The sequence below is a fragment of the Antechinus flavipes genome, chromosome 1 (assembly GCF_016432865.1).
Source record: "Antechinus flavipes isolate AdamAnt ecotype Samford, QLD, Australia chromosome 1, AdamAnt_v2, whole genome shotgun sequence".
Classification (NCBI taxonomy): Eukaryota; Metazoa; Chordata; class Mammalia; order Dasyuromorphia; family Dasyuridae; genus Antechinus; species Antechinus flavipes.
The window spans coordinates 696,461,731-696,477,893 of record NC_067398.1 but is presented as its reverse complement, the minus strand read 5'-3'; the positions used below and the strand labels follow the sequence as shown (position 1 = coordinate 696,477,893).

Sequence of the window (16,163 nt, the reverse complement as noted above, 5' to 3'; positions counted from 1 at the left end):
GGGGATGTCAGGGCTGGGAGGGATGTCATCTTGTTCTCCCTCTGGCACGGAGCTCTATCAAAGTGTAATTCATCCCAGTCTCACTTTGTCTTGGGGGTCCAGGGGTCCTGAAAACATCCACTTACCCGTATTCAGGCACAAGGAATCCCCATTGTCATAGCTTCCTGCCTCTCAGTGGGGTCAAGAGCTTGGTTAGTAGGGCTATGGTCCCCCAGCCCCATCTCCCAGTCAAAAGAGAAGCACACAGCCCAAAGTTATTATACAATTCTGTATTTTTAGTGGCTTGTTTACAGAACTTGTTCATTTTTAAAATTTTTAACAAAGTTCGTCAATCTCTCATAGAAACTTTTTTTTTTCCGTACAGTACATGAGGCCAACGGAAGGTGTTCACAGGCCCACTAGCTTTGAGTAAAACAGGATTTCCATGTTCGAAGACCATACTAAGTGCTTATTCCAATCCCATTCCACTAAAGCTAAGGCTAGCACTCTATGAAGAGTAGTTTGCATGTATGTCTAGACCTCAGTATAGTGTTGGTTTCGACAGTAAAAATAGGTCCATTTCCATGGTTCGCTTGATTCTGACGGGGCTATGGTCATGAAACGAAGGTGGTTTCTCTACTCCAGGTTCATTCCTTTTGAAAATTGGTCACTGTTAACTACTGCCAGAATATAAAAATACCTTCATTTGGATAAAAATGTATACAGTGGAAAACTCTTCGATGCATAGCCTGGGTGTGTGGAAAGGTTCGGTTTTCCCCGTCAGGGTTCTCCTGGGCCATTTGGTGCGGAGATTCTGCCTGGATGGCCACGAGGCCCGCGGCCAGACGTGTTAGAATCGCGCTCTCTGGAACAACCTCGTCTTCTTGCATCCTTCCTGTGGCATTCTGGTGCTTCGACAGAGTTCTTTCATTCCCTCCCTCCCCAAATTCTCTAAGGCCCTCATCAGTCCTATCTCTCTCTTTCGAAGGCATAACTTTCCCTGCCTCTGGCTGTCCTGATTTAACTTTGGATTCAACCAATGAATCAGTCAGTCTTTTAATGGAGAGGGAAAAATAATTTAAAAAGAAAATGTCAGTTCCACACGCCACCCATGTGGGGAAAACCCAAAAGAAACCTACAAAACTTGCCACAGCTAAGAAGTTGGATACTACTCAAGTGGAGATGCTGACTTTGATGGTCTTTGAGAGTGTGTACCTTGGAAGAATCTGGGGAGCAGTTCTTGCTTATTTACCCTTCCCCACTCTGGCCTCTGAGATGATGTCACTATCAAGTCACAGAGGAAGGGACCAGTCTTTCCTACTTCCGTGTTCTCCAGATCCAGCTCTCTAGACCCATGATATTTGAGTTTTGAATGCTGTCCAGCTGCCTCAAAACAAGATAGGTTTTCAGTTTCTTAGTCTAGCCCCAGGGCTAGAAGAATGATGAATTCTGTGGCTTTCTTAAAAGATGAGAAAGGAGAGGATGATGGTATCTCATCCCAGGGAAGGATAGAATTACGGCGGCATCTTACCCTGGGTACGCCCCAACTCTACTGGGGAAAATCTCCCAGGTGTCATAACCGGGATTCCAAACTTGTGGGCAAAGACCTGCCTAAGCTCAGGTTTTATCAGTCTCTCTGTATTGTCTCCCTACTTTCCGCCACCCTTCCCCCCCTGGGCTGGGATCCAGCCTTCTCTCCAAGCCCTTTGCCCCTTACCCACCTGCACTCACACAAGGGGTCGCTCTGGGCATTGGAAAATGTTTTGTCCATGGACGGTGCTTGGCTTCTGTGGATTGCAGGTTTCTAACTAGAGGAAGTGTAAGGATTTTTTTTTTTTTTATGTACCATGCTACATCTCGTTCGGGAAGGACTACTGCCGACATTTCTACAACATATACAACGGCACATGACATTCGGTGTTACAAGGGGTTTCAAAAAACATACCACCAGAACGAAATATATACTCGATGGCATCAAAGTTTGCATTTAGAGTCTTTTGGGACTTTTTTTTTTCCTTTTTTTTCAACAGTCTTGGAAAGGGCAGTAGTAATGCACTGTCTCACAGACAAATATGGGGGGAAAAACCCGCGCTTCAGAAGTAACTCCATTTGGTCAGTCTCATAGTGCTTTGTGATGGCTTTGAACAAATGTCTTCTTTAATCTCATCCAGTGGCAAACTACAAGACTTCAGAGACCGCCTGTCTCCGGACAACTGCTACATCGTCCTGACTTATAGCTCTCTTGAATATCAAAGCAGCTTAAACCGTTAATAAATTCGAAAGGATCCTTTATTAAAATAGCTAAAAGAGGTCTATAAATATTTTCTTTTTTTTCTTTCTAAAAGAGTTCTGAGATTTCCCAGCAAGGATGGAATGGGGCTGAGCCCACCGCCACCGCCTGCAGGGACGTTGGTCAGGGTTGAAGAGAAGGCCTGACTCTGAAACTTCCCCCCTCCCCAATCCCCTCAAAATTTCATGGAATTAAAAAAAAACCACCCCCACAAATCACAGTCCACAGATAGAGTTTGATAGTTCTGCTTCATCCCCCTCCCCTGATCTTGTCTCCCTTGGACGGAGGGCCTTGCCGCCTGAAGGAGAGTCGGGGAGCGGGCTCTGAATTTCAGAATTCCCACTCCATGGCCTCCTCGCGGTTGGCGGCCCTCTCCAACCGGTGGATGATGTTGTTCAGATTGGCCATCTTCTCGTGCCGTCGCTGGGTGCTGGAGTTTGGCTTGGTGCCGGGGGGCAAGGCCCCCGCCGTCTCCGCAGAGGGGCTGGAACTCGGCACTTTGGCAAGGGTGGTGCCGGGAGGGGAGGGAGAGATGGGGGCCGAGGAGGAGGGCACGGGTGACACGGACATCAGGAGGCCTGGAGAGGAGGCAGCGGAGGGTGAGTTCAGGGAGACCTCGAGGCTACAGCGGGAGGACTCGGAGGTGGATTTAAAGCTGATGGGGTCGGGGTGGAGCCGCTCCCCATCCTCAATCTCTTGGGGCAGGTGGAGAAGGGGGCAGTCTGGGGTGGCAGGTGCCTGGTGCATGCCGTTACCATGCAGGAGGGACCCCGGGGTCCTCTTCGGATCTTCCAGGACTGTGGATTCCGGCACTTCTTCTTTGAGACTTGGGCCCTGGCTCTGGCCCATTTCTGCCTCCCCCGAGTCCTGGATCCCCGAGTTCCCCTCTGCTTCCTCTGCCTCCTCCTGTTCTTGCTTGATCACGATCAAGGTCTTGCCCTGGGCAGGGAGAGGGGCAAAGCTGTCGCTGGCACCCTGGACCTCCAGCTCCTGCACTGCAGGTTTCTGTTCTTCAGCCTCTGAGTCTGGGCTCGATGGGGTGGGCCTCTGGTGGGAGTTGCTGGTTGGCGGGAAGCTGGGGCAGCTGCTCTGTTCCAGATCAGTATCATTGTCCTGGGTGCCCTCCACCAGCATCTCTCGGCGCATCCTGGACCTGTGGTGGAAGCAGAACATCAGTGGGAGGGGAGGCTGTTATCCCCCCGGCCTTTCCTTATCCTGAGCCACAAAAGTGAGAGGAGCCGGAGGCGTTAAGTTAAATCTGCCAGTTTCTTCAGCAAATAAGTCAGATGATCAATTATTCTACTATAATCGATTTAAGCCAATAAGTACATTTGTAAAAAGCACTTATTAGGTGCCAGAGAATGGGTTAAACTTGGGCAGAGCTGAGAGGGGACTTAGAACAAGGAATGTCAGAGCTAGAAGGGACAAGATATTTCAGAGATGGGAAGGGACTTAGAACAGGAGATGTCAGGGCTAGAGAGGACCTTAGAACAAGCTATTTCAGAAGTGAGGGGACTTATAACAGGGGATGCCAGAGCTGGAGGGCTTAGAATAATGTCAGGGTTAAGGGAAGGTCTTAGAACAGGGGATGTCAGGGCTGGGAGGGGACTTAGAATATAATATGTTAGAACAGGAAGCGATTTCAACTTTCTCATTTTACAAGACAATAAACTCAGGCTCAGGGATGAAGGGATGTGACCAAGGTTGTGCATGAACACTGTGCAGATCCTGGGCTGGACCCCAGTCTCCTACCCCCCAGTTTGGAATTCTCTCCACTGCCCTCAAAAGCCCCCAAATGGGCTGACTGAAACCAGCATTTCTGAGCAGGGGACCATGAGGTTGGCCCGTCCTTTGCCCATTTCTGCTTAGCTCCCCAGGGGTAAGGTATTTGCACCCGAGTTTTCACCTGGGACTTGTTCCCCCGCCCATCCTGCTGGGATCTGGTCAGGGGATACAGTGTCTTCATATCATTATGAAGGGCATTCTACTCCTTTTGGAGTCATGGTAGAGTCAAGGCTGGACTTGGGACTGGGCTGACCTGGGCTTGAACACTGCCTGGGTCACTAGGACCCAAGGCAGGTCACTCAGGGTGCTCCTGAGAGAGCGGTGGAGGGTGTGTGTCTCTGAGCTTCCTTTTATCCCACCGCTGCTGGCTCTAAGAGTGGTTCTGACCCAGAAGCTCCCCTTCCGCCTTTCCTTAATGCTGTCTTTGTCCTTTGCCCTCTTAATCAGAAGGCTCCCTTGGGATGGGGAGAGAGAATGGCTTAGGTGGAAAGCTTCCAGACTGACTTGGGGATGGTTGGTTTTCTAAGACTCCCAAACTATAACCCAAGCCCCTTCACTGCCCAAGAAGATGCAAGTACTGACCACTTGGACCACTGAGCTAGGAACCAAAAAGTGATCTCAAAGGGGTGGATCTGATTTCTCAATTAGAGGGCCTGTGCTACCTTCCCTGCCTTCCCACCCTCACCCCTATTATTGTTTATGGGAGAAATCACCAAATCAATCAATCAATTTATTTATTTATTGTGAGGCAATTGGAGTTAAGTGACTTGTCCAGAGATACACAGCTAGTAAGGCTGAATTCAGGACTGATGCTCCATCCACTTTGCCACCTAGTTGTCCCTAGCAAATTAGCAAAGCAAATTAAAACCTCAAAGCCCTGGGCTCAGTAACAGAAGAAAAGAAATCTAGTTCTAACCCCCCACTTGACCATCCCATTCATTCTTTTGTCCAATGACCCCAGTTGCCCCCTACTCCTTTCATCCCTTTCCCTGGCTGCTCCCACTCCCATCCTTCACTATATTCCATATATCCATTCTCCCAGCTCTCACTCTCTCATTCTTCCATCCCTTATGCCCACCCATAAGCCATCCCACTCCCTCCATCCTCAGGACTTCAGCCCTTGCTTGTTATTCATTCAGACACCCTTCCCCTGCCCTTCTCCTCATCAGAGCCGTCTCTCCATGCCCTGACCTACTTTCTCCATCCCACTTATTCTTTCCTCTTCTGACCCCACTGACCTCACCTCTCCTCATCCATCCCTCCAGCCACTTGACCTAAGTTCCCACTTATTTACTCCTATTTACCCCTTCCTCTTGTTGTTGTTCTTCTATCTCCTGTTCTCAGTTATCTGCTCTTTTCCCCCAACCTTATTCCTCCCCCCAGTTCATCCAGATGCCCCCACTTCCTCTGTCCTGTTCATTCTTCTCCTCCTGACCACAACTGGTCTCTCTTTTCCCATATGGAATACTCCATAAAGTTTGCAAAGCCCTTAGCTGGTGCTTTATAAATCTTTTAGGTACCCAGGACAGAGGAACAGTGAGTGAATAGGGGGTTGGACCTGGAAATAATTGGACCTGGCTTCAGATCTGCCTCAGACACTATTTATTCCTCCCTCCCCTGAACCCATCACCCTCACTCACCCGTCCATCTATCCCCTCCTCTGTCTCAATGACACCAGTCTTCACTGATTATAACATTGATCCCTGAATCCCATTTTTGGGTCCCCTCCATTTACCTTTATGGCATACATCCCTCAGTCTTTCTGGTTCTAATCACACTCACCTTTTCCAGCGCGACCATCCCTCTCTCTCTGATCTCAGCCACCTTTATTCCCTCTCCTCCCTATAGCAGATGTCCCTCCCCAGCTTCTCCACCCCCTTCAGTGCTGAGATCCCCAAATCACCTATAATTGTGGAACCAGTTGATGACGGTATTGGTTTTGAGGTTAAGCTGGAAAGAGAGCAGCTCGATGGTCTGTTGGGATGGGTAGGGCTCCAGCTGGTAAGCCTTCTTCAGGGCCTCCTTCTCCTCGGGGGCCAGGACCACCCTGGGCTTCTTAATCTGCAGGAGGCTCAGGTCCTGGGGCTGAAGTCCCGGGCTGGGGCACTCAGAGCGCGTGATGGGGGACTCGCTGTCGGAGCCGGTGCTGATGAGCCCGTAGCGGCGTTTCAGGTAGGCTGAGGGAGAAGCCCAGGCCAGTCATGTTGATTACATAGCCATCCTGATCCTCCAGAGCTAATTCTACTTCCAGGGACTCAGGAATATTAAGAATAAAAATAATAAAATGGTTTCTTCCCCCTCTTTCTCCTTTAAAATGTAAGCTCGCTGAGGGCAAGGTCTTTTTGTTTTTGTGTCTCACCTGTGCCTAGCATGCAGCAGACACTTAATAAAGGCTGGACTGGTTTGGGGCACTGGACCTATGATGTCACTGATGGGGGGAACCACCAATGAAGAAGCTCCATCTAGCATGGCCACCGAGCTGTAATTTACAGGTTGGAGGAGCTGTCTGGCCCATATGGCTAGGGAAAGCAAAGGGCAGGGCCTGAACTTGGGCCTTCAGAGGCAGGATTTCTATCCACTGTTTCACTCTACCTCTCGGATCGTTATTGATATTGTTTCTTGAACTGAATCAGAACTGGGCTCAGAACTCAAAGGAAAAGAATGGGTGAATTTCCTTTGGGAAAATGAGCAGCGTTATTAATGCCCTTATACTCCCTGAAACAAGAGTCATTTTTTTAAAGAACATTTTCACAATCGGGTTGTGAGTCAAGGGATATTGCAGTCTCTGAAGAAATTATGAGTCTCTCTTTTCCCTGGAAAAGAGAGACCAGAAAATATGAGAAATATGGCAATGGGGGTACCCATGGTGGGCCTGAGGAGACAGCAGTAGATATCTGTCTCTCTATCCATCTGTCTAGTTTCTATCTGTCTAGTTTACCACTCTATTTATCTATCCATCCATACTTCTCTATCCAATCATCTACCTGTCTTTCTATCTATACATCATCAATGAATGTATCTATCTCTCTATTCAATCATCTTTCATCTATGGATCCACCATCAATCAAAGAATATCTATTCAAGCATCTATTATCTTTCTATCCATCATCAGTCAGTGGATCTATCCATCTTCTCTATCCAATTATCCCTATCTATTAATTCATCTGGCTAGCAACTTATCTCTCATCAGTGTATCGATAGTCATTCATCCATCTCTCTGTTTTATCATCTACCTACCTTTTATCTATCCATCATCAATCAATGTATTTATCTCTCTGTCCACCATTAATGTAACGATCCAATCATTATCAATCAATTATCCAAATCCATTATCAATCAATATGTCTTTCTATCCATTCATCCATCATCAATGTATTTATAGCTATCCTTCTACCCCTCTCTATACAATCAATTAGCAATTCTATCCATAATCCATCAATGTTTCTCTCTCTATTCAATCATCTTTCTATCCATCAATAATCAATACATCTATCATTTCTCTATCCAATCATCTATTTATCCATAATCCATCCATCCATCCCTCTTCCATTCTCTGTTTCAGACAAGATGTGATTTTATCTGCATTGGGATCTTCCCATGAGCAAACTTCCTCTAACTATATAAATCAGTAGCTGCTCTTCACCTTATCTCCTTAGAGAGTTGTTTGGGCCATGGAGAAAGTTCTGTGACTTGCCCAGATAGAAGGGGTCAGAAGCAAGACTAGAAGTAGGCTAGAAAGTGCCCCAAGACTGGCTTTCTCTTCACTGTGCCACTCTGCCTTTCCAAAGGTAATTATCATGAGAATAAACACCTGGAAAGGGAAGGATAATTAAGGGAACTGTCATGAAGTGTAGGTGAGGTCCAGCTGATGTGAAATACTCCTTCCTTCTATCTTGGAACCCTTTGAATATGAAAAGATCTAGAGAGCAGGGTCCATTAACCTAGGGTTCTCTAGATTTCAGGAGGTCTGTGAACTTGGATGGAGAACAAAATTACATCTTTATTTTCATTTACCTCTTGCTGAATTTCTTACATCCATTAAAATGAGGACAAGTTATTCTTCTAAGAAGGGACTATTCATAGGACTCCAAGAGGGGTTCATGATATAAAGAAAATGAAGAAACCCTGGCTTGGGGGGGTGAATTCCAGTATGTCAGGTGGAAAAATTGATAGAAGGATGGAAACAAGGACCATACTGGATGTACTGTTAGCTGTGTCAGTGTATGGAGCGGCCCCATTGCTACTATCACAGAATCACCGAAATACTGAAATAATACTAATGATAATGCTAGGAAGATCTGGATGGGCTGTGAGCTGTGTTGGTGTAACAAATACAGAGAGTGGTCCCATTGCTACGATCACAGAGTCACTGAAATACTGAAATAACAATAATCATAAGGCTGGGAAGGTCCGGATGGGTTGGGAATTGTGTTGATGTAGAGAGTGCAGGGAATGGCCCCGTTGCTCCTATCTGAAATACTGAAATAACAATAACAACAACAACAATAATAATGCTTAGAAGGTCTGGATGGGTTGTGAACTCCATGGTGTAGGGAGTGTAGGGAATGGCCCCATTGTTATGATCACAGAGTCACTGAAATACTGAAATAACAATAATCATAAGGCTGGGAAGGTCCAGATGGGTTGGGAACTGTGTTGATGTAGAGAGTACAGGGAATGGCCCCGTTGCTCCTATCTGAAATACTGAACTAACAAAAATAATAATAATGCTGGGAAGGTCTGGATGGATTGTGAACTCTGTGGTGTAGGGAGTGCAGAGAATGGCCCCATTGTTATGATCACAGAGTCACTGAAATACTGAAATAACAATAACAACAACAATAATAATAATGCTTAGAAGGTCTGGATGGGTTGTGAACTCCGTGGTGTAGGGAGTGTAGGAAATGGCCCCATTGCTCCTATCTGAAACACTGAATAATAATAATAATAATAATAATAATAATAATAATAATAATAATAATAATGCTGGGAAGGTCTGGATGGCTTGTGAACTCTGTCGGTGTAGGGAGTGCAGGGAATGGCCCCATTGCTATGATCACAGAATCACTGAAATACTGAAATAACAACAATAATAATAATGGTGGCAAGGTCTGGATGGGTTGGGAACTGTGTTGATGTAGAGAGTGCAGGGAATAGCCCCATTGCTCCTATATGAAATACTGAACTAACAAAAGTAATAATAATGCTGGGAAGGTCTGGATAGATTGTGAACTCTGTCGGTGTAGGGAGTGCAGGAAATGGCCCCATTGCTCCTATCTGAAATACTGAACTAACAAAAGTAATAATAATGCTGGCAAGGTCTGGATGGGTTGGGAACTCTGTTGGTGTAGGGAGTGCAGAGAATGGCCCCATTGCTCCTATCTGAAATACTGAACTAACAAAAGTAATAATAATGCTGGCAAGCTCTGGATGGGTTGTGAATTCTGTCGGTGTAGGGAGTGCCGAGAAAGGCCCCATTGCTACTCTCTGAAATACTGAAATAATAATAATAATAATGATAAAAAGCTTGACATAATGAACATAAAGTTATCCTCAGAGTCAGGAAGGCAAGTTCAAGTCTCATTTCTGACCCATGCTGGAGATGTGTTCCTGTGCAAAGCACTTAACTCCTTAGTAGTCTCAGACATCTCTCTAGACTATAAATTACAGAGCAAATAACAATTTGCATTAATAGAGGGGACCTGTTGCCTGGGGATTCCCTATTATCACTGGAATCTTAAGTCTAGTACATTCCCTTTTCAACCTGAATACTCCCCGCTTCCCTGCCTTGCCAGGTTTTTTGGGTCATAGCTCTGGGATCAGAAAGGATCATCTATTCCAGATCCCCTCATTTTACAGAGCAAGAAGCCAAGGTCTGGAGAGCTGAAATGCTTTGTCCAGGGTCACACAGGAAGCATGTGGAAGAGCACTGATTCGAACTCAGATCCTGTTTGGGGTTCTCGGTAGTAAGGGGAATATTTGTGAAACAGAACAATACAGCCTATTTCTATATTATTATTATTGACATCAGTTATTATTATTGTGGGAACCTAGGTCTACTGATTTGATTTGATTCTCGGAGGAAACTAAAGCCCAGAGAAGATAATTTTGGCTTCCGCGTCTTTTTTTCCCGTTCTGCTAACTGGGTCTCACCTTTCTTTTCCATCTTCTTCATGTCCCGGAGCTTCTCCACATTGTGGGGGTCATTCAGCCACAGCTGCATCCGCACGAAGGGCTCCCTGCCCTTCAGGCTTAGCTTGTGCCACGGTTTGGGGCGAGACAGGAGGTCCGACACGGAGCCCTGTGTCAAGCCCAGAATGCTCTCCCCAAAGAGCCGCTGACCTAGGGGTGGGAAGGAGGACTCCATCAAGAGCCTGCAGGGGACTTAGAAGTCCTTTGGCAAAGGGGAGATGTGCCTATTTCAGGGCACCCCGAAGGCTTCCACCCTCATCTCCAGAATTAATAATGGCAGGTTTGGTCCAATATAAGCCCGACTACTCTACTGGGCAGAGGGGATGCTAATGAGTATTAATTTAATGATGACTTTTTGTAAATCTTTTTGTAAATTTATAAATCTTTTACAAATAAACAAGCAAATAAACAAATGAACAGACAAACAAATTAACTCTCTAAGGGCTTTAAAGCTCCCCCTTTCCCTTTGCTTTTGTTAAACGTTACTCTCCTGTAGGGCAGACAATGACTGTCCCAGCCTCACAGAGCTCAGCTGGAGCCACGATTGGCACCCGGGAAGCTCAGTTACACAGCTACTTTCCTCAGCTTTGCTCTAACAAGGGTCAGAGCTGGGACTCAATCAATCAACAGGCAGCATGGGTTTGGGGTCAGGGGACTGGGTTCAAATTCTGCTCCTCCCATTTACTCTCTGTGTGACTTTAAACCTCAGTTATTGTCAAAGGCTGGACCACATGGTGTCTGAGGCTGGGCTGAGAGCTGGGATCCTCTAAGTCAAGGAGAAAAGCATCACGTGCTTAAATGTGCCAGGTTCAGTGTCACATGTACATTCACACACCTACAATGCACACACAGGGAATACACTTGTGCAACACATGCACATACACAATGTATCGCATACAATACAAATACAGAGAAGTAGTAACATATGCAAATACACAGCTCTTCAGTCATTTTTCAGTGGAGCCCCACTCTCAGTGACCCCATTTGGAGTCATCTTGGCAAAACATTGGAGTGGTTTTTTTACTCTTTCAGCTCATTTTACAGATAAGGAAATTGAGGCAAACAGGGTGAAGAGACTTTGAACCCTGGTTTTGCTGATTCCAACCACCTCGCTGCCCTAAAAACACACATGTAATACACACACAATAAACATACACCATCACACACAATACGCACACATGTAACACACACATATAATATCCACATGGTTTATATAGAGGCAGACACATAAACACACACAAAACACACCTATATAGGTGCACACGATACGTACGTGTAATACAGACAAACACACTCATCACATAATACACAAGGCACATGCTACATTTATATGCAACATGCAAGGCATATATATTTATACAATGTGATACGTAAACATAGAATACATCCCCCACATATACACACAGGTACACTGGCAGACACAAAACATGCACATACACATAATATGTGCACACATCACACACACAAGGTGCACACATACAGTCATACATGTACAGCAATATCCTTATTACACAACACACGATGTACATACACACATAATACACGGGCAAACCACACACATGTAATACACAATACTTATATGCACACACAACACACAAGCACCACACACATGCACACACTACACATGCAAATCACATACATGTACTACATAATACTTATATATGCAATATACATTTAATCACACAACACACACACATACAGATACACACTCTACACATGCAAACCACACACACAAGACACAATACTTACATGTAACACACAATACACATCTACACAGGCACACATACATAATACACATGTGATTTGCATGTAATCTTTCAATATAATACACAATACTTACATACATATGCAATACACACCTAAGTATATAATACACACACATGCAGACACACATACATAATACACATACAGATCAGCACATAATACACATAACAATATACATAAAAACACACATAGAATACGATACAAGCAGGCACACAAATAAACACACCACATATATGTACATATATTCATATACACATACACAATAATACATTTATCACACACACATCTGCATGGACACAGATATACAATATATATTCCCCCCCTCAATTCTGTATGTCAGTTAAGAGCTCTGTTCTTCCTCCCCCAATTCTACATGTCACATAAGACTCTGGCTCCCAGTTTCCTTATCTGTAAAGGGGAAAGATTTCATGGGGGGATCCTTGGCCTTCACAGCTTGGGGGGCTGTGGTGCGAGGGCTTGGGACCCTAGGGGATGCATCCTGAAGGGTAGGAGCTGGGTCAGAGGTACACCCTAAGGTCAGGGAGCTTCAGAGCCCTTTAGATTAGCTCGGGCTGTCCCCTCCTCCCCCATACCTAGGTTATTGTCCGTCAGCACCTCCTTGACCTTCTTGGTGATGGAGTAGGTGTCTAGCTCAGGGGACATGGCCACGATCTCCTGAATCCCTCCGGGGGCCTGGTTGTTGACATACATCTTCCCACTCAGCGAGGAGCTGGACCGACCTTCAGGCTGCTGGTTTTCCTTGCTGCTCTCCAGGGTCAGGCTCAGGGGCTCCTGGGAGCTCTTCTCGGGCTCCCCTGGGCTGGGCGGTGGAGATGGTGTGGATCGAGCTTCTCCTGGACTCGCTGTCCCAGGGACAAGGCAGGACCGAGAGACAGGGAGGAACAGGGAAGAAAATGAATGAGCGAAGCATTTACAAAGTTTTACAGTGTGCCAGGCACGCAGCCGAGTGCTGGGGCACACACATGGCAAAGTCACCCAGACCCTGCTCTCAAGGAACTCACATTCTAATGGAGGGGAGGAATGGGGACACACAGAGGAAGGAAGCTGCGTGGAAAAGTCCCATGGTCCTTAAAGTCAACAGAAGAAAAAGGGGTGGGTGGAGGCAGAGAGAGAGAGAGAGAGAGAGAGAGAGAGAGAGAGAGAGAGAGAGAGAGAGAGAGAGAGAGAGAGAGAGAGAGAAAAGAGACAAGAGAGACAGAGAGAGACAAAGAGATAGACACAGATACAGAGAGATAGGGAAACAGACAGAGACAGAGATAGAGAGACAGAGAGAGAGATAGAGAGACACAGACACAGACACACACACACACACACACACACACACACACACACACACACACAGACAGCGAGACAGAGATAGAGAGACCCAGACCCAGACAGAGAGACAGGGAAACAGACCCAGACCCAGACAGATAGAAAGACAAAGAGAGACAGACAGAGAAAAAGAGACAAGACACACACAGAAACAGACACACACACAGAGACACACAAACAGAGAGATAGAGACAAAGAAACAGAGAAAAAGAAACAAGACACACACACACAGACACAGAAAGAGAGTGAGAAAGAAAAAGAGAGAAACAGATAGAGACAGAGAAAAAGAGACAAAGACACAGAAAGAAGAGAAAGACAGAGAGACAGAGATAAAGAGAGAGAAGACAGAGACAGAGAGAGGCAGAGAGTATAGAAAGAAGACGGCCTAGGACAGAACTCCAGTAAACACCCAGTTTGGGTGTGTTGCATGGATGCTGGGAAGGAACCAGATGCACAGGAGGAGCGTATTTGACAATAAGAGAGCAGTTTCCGTGGAGTGAAGAGGTCAGGAGCCACATTGCAAAGGACTGAGGACAGACCAATAACAGGAGCTGGAAGCAGAGTGGGGATGGCTTTTTCACACAGTAGAGGCTTAATAAAAGCTTCCTATTTGATTAGTGACAATCTCACTGGAGCCTGCAAGGTGAGGTCGCTGCTATAGGTATTCCATTTTACAGATAGGACCATTTCCATGGTCCTATCAGACCATGTCTTAGGTAGGATTCTAAGCCAGGTCACTCTCCCTTCCAGTCCTGAAATCCATCCAATATGTCACACTGTCTTTCATTAAATTCCCATTTGTCCTTGGGTGGGAGATGACAGTGTGACCCAGAGTCCCGGAAGCTGCTTCCAGCCCCTTTCTGGGGCTTGCTTCCTCTCTTTCTTGAATTAGGGGCTGGATTATGTCTGGGAGGTTCTTTCTCAAACGAGGCTGATGAACACAGGCCCCTCAGGCTTTGGTTTCAGACACAAAGACAAATCTCCTGGAAATCCTGTTGCCTCGGTAACCCTTTCCCCCAAAGCTTGCTGATGTCACTTGGGTCCTGTGGTGCCCTCTCCCCTGGGGAGCCAGGAAGCTTCTTCCTGCCTGTGCCTTGTCTGACAGAGACACAGGAAGGGCCGGGGTGGGGGCCTTCAATGCCCTCCCTCTCGGGGCTGTTGATTTATGGGATCACAGCCACGGAGATGGAAGGAACCCAGGGAGCATCTCATTTTACAGATGAAGCCTAGGGACGTTAAGTCATATGCTCAGGGAGATGCAGGTACTATGTCCTGCAGGGGAGATTTGAACTCAGACCTTTTGACACTGAAGCCAGCTCTCTTACACCAGATGGCCAGCAATGAGAGTCGGTTGGCTACATTTTGGGGGGCGGGGGGTGTGGATCTGTGGGCTGAGGAGTGTCAAAGTTTCTCCACCAAAAAACAAAAGGCAGCTTTTCAAACTAATTCTCCCAGAGAGGACAGCGTGACAGCCACAGAGGGGAAAGAAATCCAGCTAATTAACATAAAAAGACCAGGGCGATTTCCATATTCCAGGCAGAACGCCAGCCCGGCTGATGAGCTGACTTTCAGGACCATTTTTGACAAAACGTTGGAGAGATCTGGAGGACAGCCTTATCTTGTAGAACATACTAATTAAAGGACCAGCAAGTAAGTCGAAAGTGTCAGCACAGTGTGCCGCGGAAGATGTATGGGACAGGCTGCCGGGACATGACAGGAGACGCCGCCTTGGATTAACTGGGAGATGTTATGGCTTTAATAAAACCTGAGGGGAAGAGGAGAAAAGAAAGAGGGTGGGGGAGAAAAAGAAGAGAAGAGAAGGGGAGTGAGAGACAGAGATAGGGGAGGAGGGTCAGAGGCAGAGCTCGCGTCTGAGGGATGGAAAAATAGGAGAGAGAGACAGAGACATGGAGAAAAAGTGAGGTTGGGATTGGGGGGATGGAGAAAAGGGAGAGAAGGAAAGGCAGAGATGGGATGGAGAATGGAGAGAAAGGGGAGACAGAAAGAGAGAAAAAGGGAGAGAGGGAAAGAGACAGACAGATACAGGGAGAAAGAAGAGAAGGGGAAGGAGAGAGAAAGGAGAGACAGAGAGTGAAAAGGGAGAGAGAGACACACACAGAAAAAAAAAGGAGAGAGAAAGGAAAAGAAAGAGAAAAGAAAGAAAGGGGAGACAGAGAAAGAAAGGGGGAGATGGAAAGAGACAGACATATAGAGAGCAAGGAGATGAGAGAGAGAGAGAAAGAGAGAGAGAGAGGAGAGAGAGAGAGAGAGAGAGAGAGAGAGAGAGAGAGAGGAAGAAGAAGAAAAAAAGTGAGGGACAGACAGACTGACTGAATGAGACTAAGAGAGATTTTCTCTTCTGCTTAAGAATTCCAAGAAGACAAATACAGAAGTGTCTGGAATATTTATTATGCACAATGTGGGCATTTCTAATGAGGCAAGTTAATTAAAATAAGAGATGTGACAAAGGGTTCCTTGGCAAGTGGAAGGAGCTGGATGCTTAGTTAATAGTCATCCTCCTCCCCCACATCCGGCACAGGGTCCCCCCTGCATCTCTGTCTTTCCATTTCCATGGGCACTGGCCCTCTGGGGATGTGGTATGGTCTGAAATAAGAGAGACCCAGAGGATGAGGAGAGAGAGGAGTCCCAGGATAGATGAGAAAGGAGCAGAGAGGGGGCTCTGCTCTCCATCTGGGGAGGGGTGGGATAGGGTGGTTCCAGAGGTGATGTCATATGGAATGATCTAGAAATATTAGCAACAGGGGACAAATGTGTAGAGGATTCTCTGGGATCCATTCCACAATCCTGGAAAGGATCA

At 46.4% G+C, this 16,163-nt stretch overlaps 1 protein-coding gene across 3 annotated transcripts in view; it reads right to left on the bottom strand.

Moving 5' to 3' along the window:
- Window positions 1–254: 254 nt before the first annotated feature.
- CUX2 (cut like homeobox 2) overlaps window positions 255–16,163 on the bottom strand; it is a 384,154-nt gene continuing 368,245 nt past the window's right edge. For 2 of the 3 annotated variants that reach the window (XM_051972780.1, XM_051972781.1), the window contains 4 exons: window positions 12,604–12,873; window positions 10,208–10,396; window positions 5,958–6,231; window positions 255–3,422 (listed from right to left, as the gene is read on the bottom strand). In XM_051972780.1, coding sequence (XP_051828740.1) covers window positions 2,600–3,422; window positions 5,958–6,231; window positions 10,208–10,396; window positions 12,604–12,873 — 1,556 coding nt within the window. In that variant the 3' untranslated portion in view covers window positions 255–2,599. Of the gene's footprint in view, window positions 3,423–4,771; window positions 4,895–5,957; window positions 6,232–10,207; window positions 10,397–12,603; window positions 12,874–16,163 lie in introns of those variants that run through there. The other variant, XM_051972782.1, reaches the window with a different exon arrangement.